We start from the raw sequence: 9,748 nt of genomic DNA, 5'->3' as shown, positions 1-9,748 counted from the left end.
AGTGTCCTCTTTCCAGCGCGTGGCAGCGTGGCAGGCTGTTTCCGAATGTTCCATTAGAGTTTATGAACAACTCAGGAAGCACACAGGATATTTAAAACGACGCTTTTCGTTTCAATTCCTTTCTCACTTGCATCACAAGTGGCTTCGAGAGTCTTCAGTTTGTTGCATTTGACACCAGTCTAGTTACTCGTATTTTACACCGGATCTTTGTCAAGCTAACAAAACAAACTTCGTGCTGTATTAATTTCTACGAAAGGGAATATCAAGCTAAAAAACTTCTCGCCAGTTCAAAGCTCTTCAGTTTTTAGTGAGCGCGCGTTCAGCTGTCGCTATCAATATTTTGGGACACGCGAGGAATTTCGCGATAATAACCACCTTATAAAATATCAAAGAAAATAGAATACTAAATAAATTGTTGAGTATCTCGACAACAAGTTTTGTTTGAATAGAATGCGGCAAATTTTTAATTGCATGTCCAGCTCATTCGTTTTCATGAATTTGATTAATTTCATGTCTTAATAACCCTGAGTGAATATAATCGAACTTTTAAAGCCAAAATTTCCAAGTTTTTTTAGTATATTTTCGTCTTCCTTTTCACCTGCCAAGAAAATTTTATATCATGACAGATGTAAAATTGTCCTAAATTGTGGATCGCCACATCTTGATCTAGACCGGCATTTTTTTAAAAAGGAAATACTTTAAAAGCCTGATACTAGAAGGAATTTAAATGGAAGGCAATACAAGCACCTTAAAAAAATCATTTATAGATATCTATGAAGTATATTTATACGCTTTCGTCGTATCATCTGCCGCTTGAAACACATGCAAGTATATATGACAGACGATTCGAACAACGCTTTCGAGTTGAAAAGCGTTATACTATACCAAGTGAAATATGTGTCATGTTGTAGAAATTATTAAAAAAATAGCGAAAAATGGTGAAGTTTTCGTGATAAAATATTGGAAATTAGCTAATGGTTAGAGCCCTTCAGGTCCGAGGGAGCGAAGGCGTGGCCCTTGCTCGCATGTTTTGACCAAGCCGGCGCCAAATGCCTCAGAGCATTTAGTTGGGTTTGTTTGACATGCAGACAAGTTCGACAGCACACTTGAGAAACGGCTGACATTTCCGCCTTAAAATGACAGCTCCTTGAGCGCGGTACTCTTTTATCTTGTTCGGCGGCGATCACTCATATTGTGAGAGCGCCAAACATCTTTTGCAGTGACAGCTCAAGGCGCTAATGAGCTATTTAAGTAGCATGGGCTAGTACGACACGTCGTCCAAGATTTAATTACTTTGTTAGCCAGGTAGGTTCTCGATCAAATCTGCGCTCAAGTTACAGCAATGCAGTGTCTTTGGACTCTGAGGAGTTATTAAGAGCGTTTTTGATGAGTTTGTTTGAGGGCCTATTAAACTCAATAAGGCCAGCGCGCGTGTCCTTTTGCCGCAAAAGGGTTGTGTTTTTAGTCGTAATGAAAGCAGTGATGAGATGACGGGCGGATGGGATGTTTGACAGCTCTGGCGGCGGCAATTGTTTGTTTTTGATAACTATAGATTACCTGTCAAAAACGGAATGAGTTGTGACTGTGAAAAACAAATTATCCAGCGCTTTTGTTTGCATTGTAAAAGCTTTTCACCACTTCAATGTATTGTCCCACAATAATATGTGTTATGTCAAAGCTACCCGCAAGAAGCTTTTGTCGCGCGGATTTGGTAGTTTTTTAATGGAATATTTGATGAAAAAAACCCACAGAGCGGATCAAAAAAGAATCCTGGTTTTCTCTTTCAAATAAAAGTTTTGTTTGTTTGACGAGGCGATGTATATCGCGCTATTTCGTGTTCCTCTCTCGCTCTGCAGGCGCTATGGCCTTTCGTGTGTCGGGCTATCATTTAATAACTTCCCGAGCGAATTTTCAATTCTTATCTCATAAGATCATCTGCTTTTATTTGGGGTCCAAGTAAACACTCCTAGAAGCTGTTTATAAAGGGTATTGTCAGAGCGCTTCCAGCTGTCCTATGCCTGTTCTTCATGCCAGCTAAACGTCGTTCATTCAAAATTGGACGAAAGCTAGATAAATAACACAAAACACCAAACGGCTCTTACGAAGAATGAAAATTAATATAGTTATCCGTAAAGCTCTCAATCGTTTAAAAAAAGGACAGAGAATTCTTTTTTTGTTCGTTATTTTAAGCTCCTTAAGATCTGTTATCGCTTCTTATAATTGCTTTATTAGTTGCAGAATTAATTATGCAAATATAGGCGTCTGAAATATGATGTTTTGCCTAATTTTCCAAAACTATATTGGCAAGGTTGCATTATGAAATGAGTTCCCGTTGGCCAGGAGGTCTTTGTTTGGTTAATAACGATTTTTGAAGCATGTGTTATTACATGTCCTGGCGGTCCTTTGCCGAGCACTAATAGTGTTCTAAATGTCCAGTCAAGCGTTCGGTGTTACTTGACAGATCTGTCAAAGCTATTAGACATGTCAACACATTATCTAATCTCATTCATAATCCCCGCACGCCTGTGGAAGTGATTGATGGCTCGATAAGATAGCGCTGAGAGATGTCATCGGATCAAACAGCGCCGAACAGTATACACTAGTTGGAAGACACTTGTAACCAACCGCGCGTTCACGTCAACGCGTCGCCAAAACCACCAGCGGTACTCGAAGACCCCGCTGAAACGGCCATTATTCGAGCCTCTTCTGGCAAAACAATACGGACAAAAGCGTGATTTTAAACACACAACGGACACCAAGTTGGAAATTGACAAGTTTTACACAACTCACTTCAACACATATATTCAAACAATAGGTGACAAAAATAATTGACGATGATTGACAGGTTGATTGCTTATGAGCGGCGGCGCTGACACTCTAGGTGATCCAGTACTTAATTAACTCCTGTTCTGTGATTGGTCAAACGGCAAATCATCAATCAATATCTTATATAGCCAATTACTTTGATGTCCAAGAGTGACAACTTTGTCAGTTTGATTATCCAATGAAGGAGTGAAATATCGCTAACGGCGCGCTCTCATTGGACGGCGGCAAATGTTCTCTAATCTAGCCAATTCATTTACGACAGAAGAGCGCGCTGGCTTTGTCTGTAGTCGGCTCGTTTCTTGTGTATCTACACCTTTCATTGTGTTGTATTTAATATTTCAGAAGGCCTACCGCACACACACACAGACCAGATATGCCGACGCGAACAATCGCTCTCAAAGCAACAGAACCAACGACTGATATATCTCGATCTAGCAATCGTGTTCCGCTGGAAGCATTACAAATGTTGACCCAGAGTGTTTCTAAATGTAACCAGGAGTATATTCAGCCTCTGAGTTTCAAGGTACTGCTGCGTGTTACGGCTAAATATTTTGAAATATCTCACGGAGGCTTCATAGTTAACGAGTTATGCGAAGCCAGCCCTTTGGTAAAATTAATCATAATTTTCACATCTTATCGGTTAACTCAAGCCGTGTTATTATTTTATTTTTCTCTGTAGGACGATGAGCAGAAAAAGTCTCCCTTGGCCCTTCTAGCGGCGACTTGTAGCAGCATTGGCAAAACCGAACCATCAAAGGAAACGACCGAATCTGGAGAAGATAACGCATCTCGAGTCCGAAAGATAAGCGACGACGAAACAAGATCTTCCTTTAAACCGTACAAACACACCGCCGGTGAAAAAAACGACGAAATGAGCGCAGAAAAGGCAGGTTTTCGCACCCCGAGTAAAGAAAATAACACGTCTCTATCGCCTGTTACAAGCAGCAAGGAAGAACGAGCGAAGAGCTCTTCGTTGCAGTACCCGTCAAGCGACGAGGCGCATTGTGGCAGCCACTCGACTTCTTCTCAAAGTAGTAGAGTTTGTGGTATGTTTTTAGATCCAAACCAACAGACATTTGGTGTTCACTCATTGCATAAGGATTGCGGCGCTGGCTACGTTCATCCAGCGTCAATTCTACCATTCAAGACGACTATACAACCGTATCCAATACCGGCAGGACAGGAATCTTCTAGTCTGAAAACGCACGGTCTGCCTTCGTCAATGCCGTTGAATTTTCCAACAAGTTTTCCTCAATGTGGATGTGGCTTCTGCTCGCCTCACACCGGGGAATCATCCCCGGCGCTCAGTAACATCGGGGCCGGACGTCATCAATTTCAACTGCACAGCCCCGCTGCCAACACACCCTATATGGACTATCTTCAGAGAACTGTGTGCCGTGATGTCAATTGCACGAACTGTAAGCCGCAGTTTTCACCGTACGCATTTCCGAGCCCGATGCAACAGTGCGGTCCTCACTGCACCCAGTGCGACAGTGTCAAAACAGAGCAAAACCCGCAATCGCCTTTTGCCTGCTTCGGCTACCCCCATGGTATGGCGCTGTACAAGCCAGGGACGGCAGATGAGGCATCCCCTTACGTTTGCAATTGGGTAGCAGGCAGTAAACATTGTGGCAAATCTTTCTCGACCTCGGAAGATCTATTCCAACATCTACGAACCCATACGCAAGCAGGAAGCCAAGTGAGTTCACCGTACGCGCAAACGACGTGTAATGTACATGGGTGTCCGTGCAAGCTCAGGACAAGCCCTATACAGTCCAGCCTACATTCCGCGAGATATCGACCGTATTATTATAAACCACCAGCCTTTCCACCGGCACCTACCAGTTGTTATTCACCGTATCCCCTTCACAGCTACGACGCACATAGACTTTTCAAATAAACGATATGTACAATAGACTGCGCGATAGAATTGAACTTGTATAAAAATTTCGTCTTTGTATATTTGTGTGAAGTCAGGTGAAAACGTTTGATGAGTGCTTACACTGAAATAGACTTAGCGGAAACTGTTTTGGCGACTTTAGTGATTTTTAAACAAAGGCGAAACAGGGTACTCGAGATACTAACCGTTGTATATTAAAGAAAGATAAATGGGTTGGGTGAAAATAAGAAGAAATTTCGACGTATTCTTTGATGAGCTTCGTTGTTGGTTTTAATGGGAAGTAATTTTTGCACTTAGATTAGAACGTACAAAGATTTCAAGGCGACATTTATGCGCCTTGAAAGTGTAGACTTCGCAAGATAAAAAGAACATAGCTTATCCAATGAATAAAACATGTTATTTTAGGTTAAAAGCTGTCTGGTTTGTTTTGCTTAAGAAAGAGTTGAATTTATCTTTTTCGGAATCTTTTTTTCCTTGCCGCTTTGATAGTTGCTTGTTCGTGATATAAGATGGGGGAAAATGTACTAGACTTTATCTTCGAAATGAAAATGACCGCACAGATCTCTTCACAGAACATCCTAGATAAAATTATCGTGATAAACGTGGTAATTTCTAGATAGCGGTTTTTTTTCTCGCTGCGGGGCATTTGCTGAAGACAAAAAGTGGCATACAACTAGCTCAACCTCTTTGGCTTTATTCGTGAACAAGCCTTTTGAATGTTTGAGTGACGGGCCTAAGTTTCTGTCATTAACAACTGATCACGTTTGAAATGACAGCTTTGACAGGTCTTAAGGGAAGCGGCAACTTAAAAGACATTTTCATGAGTTTTGCCACATGTCCAAATAGTTTTCACAAGGGAGTTCAATTTTCGGTTTGAGGGCAAAAACGCCGATTTACATTTATTTGTTTATTCTGTCGTATCTTAGCACACGTTTCGCACAATATCGATTACGAGCTGTCAATCATGTTGTCTATTCGTGGCTCGCCTGCTGCGAAAACCAATCTTGCGTTGTCGCTTCTTAGGAAATGAACTGTCAAAATTTGGAATCCTAACTAAAAATTAAATGAATATTTTCAAGTTGATCTATCTTAATGAGATAACATTAGCGACTGTAAATCACCTTTGCTTAAAACAAGGCCGCTTGTCCGAATTGTCAAACAAGTCGAAAGAGGTCGTGTTGAATTTGGCAGGTCAATGCGATACCGCTCCGAAAATGAGAAATGAAAATTGCTTTTGGGGGGAATGAAAATATGCCGGCGTCTCGCAAATGCCTCACTAAAGTGTTATCAATCTTATGAACACGATAGAAGGCTTTGATCTTTATCTGAAAGTGCTCTTCTGATATGGATCGAGTTTTGGTCGAAATCTTCACGATTGATAGTCAGTATGAAAATGTGGTGGGGCATATAAGATGCGTTGTTAATATCAACGAAATTGCTCGAATTTTGTACATATTTTATGAAGGTAATTTAGATCGACCCCTAGCTCGACAGCTGAGCTCTGAAGCTGTCAACTTGTCTAATAGTGAGATTCTGCGAGAGTGATTGCAATTGCTGTTATCAAACCTCTAGGCGACAGTTTGATGGACGTCGGTAGAGTTTTGTCGTGTCGGGACTGTTTGATCACGAGCAAAACCTTTCACCGCAGACAAGATTCACTAAAGATTATTGAGCCACGAAAAAGTTGATTTGATCTCGACAGTTTTCAAATGGAGAGTAATGAAAATAGGGCAAGAACTAATTGTGGCCGAGGTTCTGATCCGCTAGCCGATTTCGTTAATTCACTCTAATAAATGGCCTTTCCAATTCGACTAGTGTGATAGCGTTTGAAATCGCACCCAAGAAAATGACCCATCGTTGCCAAGGGCATTTCCCGCGAGTGACATTGTCTTGGTGCCAAAATGACACAACTCCTTTTTCCTGATACATTGCACAAAAGCAAATTTATTTTAAAGAGGAACTCAGCTGCTTGTGTGTTTGTTCTAGATGCTAATTTTGGCCTCGAGTTGTTGAACAGTGGACACAGAGGCTACAGAAACCGACTGTTGATGAGCAAATAAAGAAAACGCGTGTTATTAATTTCAAGGGCTACCAGATGGAAGGAAGGTTGAAATCGAAATTTTTACACTACAAGCTTTATTGAAGGCAATTTTCGCTCGTGGTGGACGTCGTAGGGTTGTTATTCCGGCCTTTTATTTGTGATTATCTGTTTCGAGCCGTTTAAAATTGTTCAAGTACAATTGCACACAATTCTATTCTTTAGTATCTTTGTTTCCCGACTCGTTGTTTTCACACCATCTCGCTGTTTTCTTCTATCAAATTCTGACGCCCCTCTTTTGAATTCTCCTTTTCAATTACGCCCAGATCTTAGGCCTGATGAGCTCCAACGCCATTTTCATAAATATGAAATCACCCCTGTTTCCCATTTTAGCATTTGTCGAGAAAACAACCGACAATTTGAAGGTTCCCCCCGGCGCGTTTAAGGTACATTTTTCCTCGCATAAAACTACTGGTTACTAAATGATGTTTCAGCGATGCACCGCAACATATCCTGAGAGATGAAACAAAACTTCATCAGTAAAAAATTCCATTTAGTTCGCTTCTAATCAATACAGTTTTTAAATCAGTGTTCAACGAATTTCAGTGAGCTTGTATGACCGTCGGATGGCTTTACACACTTTCAAGAAAAAAAGAAAAAGAAAAGATTATGTCAAAAGCCGGCCATTAATTTCCCTCCTTCAGTCTAGTGATGTTGTATAAACCAAATCAATGTGGATTTAATGGTCAAACAATAAACTAAGTATACATTTTGGACAAAGAGCGGAACTGCAACAAAGATATGAATTCGCTAGTATTCCCAAAAAAATCGGCGAAATAACGCGGTAACGCTGAAAACGAAATGAAAACACATATAACGCTTTTTTCAACAAAGTTTATGTTGGGAAGAAAATCGTTGACTTGAGCGTCTTACATGTAATCTTCGGCTAAACCCGAAACGTCGGACGAAACAAAATAAAGTGATGACGGTTGATTCCGAATCGGCTGCGAACGTCATTTTCGATTGTTCCTAAAATTGTAGAATTTACAGTGAACGATTCAAGGTTTATCTCAAGCCGATGAATGTCGTGTCGGTCAGTTCCAATCGCAAAGTGAGAAGGCTTTCTTTCAAGAGAGCACTGGCGGCTAAAAACTCCAGGAAAATTAAGGACTGTTCATTCACAAACAGACAGAAGCGCGTATAAATTCTAAAACTGACTTTAAGCTGGAGAACAATTTTTCAATAACGTTACTGATTTTAAGGTTATGGAAACCCTCAAAATACACAGTGGTCATAGATGAAATTGACTCAAATTGACACATGCAATCTTGGAATGGTCAACGCGCGCGTAGATCGTGCACGAGCGCTTTCTTTTTCGTCTTGCTAAAGTTCTTTGGCGACAAGCTGCAAGTGGAATAACCACGATAAGGAAATCTCCAGACCGGCTGGCGACAGCTTGACAGACACAAGTTAACTAGGAAATCACTATCAAGTGGATCTGGTCGATAGCGGCGAGTATAAGCAGATTTCGGCTCGTGTTGATATCGCCTTGTCAGTTGGCCTACGTGACGCGCGCGATATGAAGTCAAGGGTTGGGAAATTACATCTTGTATCAAAGACCCACTGGCACCATGCGCTGAAACATGTGCGATTGTAAGATGAATCACTTGTCAGTTGTCATACTATGAGAGGAAAGCATCATGCTGGCTGATTAGAAGAAATATGGTGTCGATTTATGTGATCTTCTCACTAAGATCTCCACGCGCGCGCGCGCGCGACGTTTCGCGATAACCGCGCGTGGGGTACACGAAATTAACAATGAGACGATTTAGTTAATTTCTATTTATGCTGACCAAAAGTTTGTCGGACTCAGTTCTTGTGTTATATTGTTGACAGGCTAAACATAATGAGACCTAGCTTGCATAAAACCACTGCAAGCATTGGATAGAAACACCTTCCAACCCCCTTCTAACCAATAACTTGCGTCTGACAATAAATCAATCTCAAACAATGTCCAAGTTTTTACTGTTTAATTGAACATTCAAAGTTTCACATAATTGCGACATTCCAAAAAAAAAGGAACCAGATGGTTTGTGTCTGCCGGATTACCTGCACTCAGTTTTTTTTTTTTTTTTTAATTTGAGGACGCAGACTTCCATTTTTCTGGGCTTAAGCTGAGCGTAAATTAAAGCGTTTTGAGAATTTTTGCAATTTTAAAAATTAAGTGACAGTTGCACTGAGTTAACCCAGTCGGGGGAACAAGTGATAGTTGATGGTGACATCACTTCTCCGAGAAGTGACTGAGCCCGCAGTGTTCGTCCCAAAAGTTGCTAAGCAACATGACGTATTTATACGCGCGACGGGTTTCAGAGTACTCGCGAGTGCTTGTTCTAGTTTTGGATTGGATGAAATTCTTCGAATGCTTCAACGAAGATTTGCCTAAACTGGTACTTATTCCCCCGACTGTGATCATTATTGGTCATTCTTAAAGGGACACTGTCGACACGAGCTTCACTTCAAAAATTAAGAGTTTAAAGACGTATACAGTTCAGACGAATGTCCACTTTTGGAAATGTTTTGATCCGCAGATCAAAACAAACAGTTATCCAATCATTGCTCGAATTTGGAGTCACATGATGCGAGGTCTGTTGACATAAAATATTCCTGCTGGCTCTGTCGATCGAAATCTAGAACAGCGAAGTGTACCGAACTCGAATTCGAATGAAACAAGCTTCGTTCCATTAACTAAGCGGAAATTCACAGCTTACAGAAAGAAGAAAATATGCCGTTGACCTCTCTTGGACAGGAATAAGTAAAAGCGGAGACGAGCGCTTGCATCTGTCGCGCCGCGGCTATGCCCATAACACTAAGCACTTGGGTTTTGGTAAATTAAAAGAACTGAGCTATGAACTCCGCTTTTAAAATAAGATACTCTCGCAGTTTACGCCACATCATGCAAGGATTTAAGCATCCTGGGCCTAACT

At 41.1% G+C, this 9,748-nt stretch overlaps 1 protein-coding gene and 1 long non-coding RNA gene across 2 annotated transcripts in view; both read left to right on the top strand.

Annotated features, from left to right (window-relative positions):
• The window catches only part of LOC144666174 (uncharacterized), a 72,382-nt gene extending 63,116 nt beyond the window's left edge, over nucleotides 1-9,266 (top strand). The window contains exon 4 of the long non-coding RNA XR_013573135.1: nucleotides 9,256-9,266. This is a non-coding gene — a long non-coding RNA (uncharacterized LOC144666174). The remainder of the gene's footprint in view (nucleotides 1-9,255) is intronic.
• Nucleotides 2,315-5,138, top strand: LOC144665133 (zinc finger protein 703-A-like). The gene is made up of 2 exons (XM_078526305.1): nucleotides 2,315-3,349; nucleotides 3,506-5,138. The coding sequence occupies exons 1-2, from the start codon at nucleotides 3,200-3,202 to the stop codon at nucleotides 4,724-4,726; spliced, it is 1,371 nt and encodes a 456-aa protein (XP_078382431.1). The 5' UTR covers nucleotides 2,315-3,199; the 3' UTR covers nucleotides 4,727-5,138.
• Nucleotides 9,267-9,748: the final 482 nt, after the last annotated feature.

The sequence above is a fragment of the Oculina patagonica genome, chromosome 9 (assembly GCF_052425735.1).
Source record: "Oculina patagonica isolate OP01 chromosome 9, crgOcupat, whole genome shotgun sequence".
NCBI classification, from domain to species: domain Eukaryota; kingdom Metazoa; phylum Cnidaria; class Anthozoa; order Scleractinia; family Oculinidae; genus Oculina; species Oculina patagonica.
The sequence above is the reverse complement of the archived record's forward strand: the minus strand, read 5'-3'. Positions and strand labels throughout refer to the sequence as shown.

Bases quoted from the DNA above. Each gene is read 5' to 3' on its own strand.
- LOC144665133 (XM_078526305.1), top strand. From the start codon at position 3,200: ATGCCGACGCGAACAATCGCTCTCAAAGCAACAGAACCAACGACTGAT. The intron at 3,350-3,505 runs GTACTGCTGCGT...TTTTCTCTGTAG, and splicing joins TTCAGCCTCTGAGTTTCAAG to GACGATGAGCAGAAAAAGTC.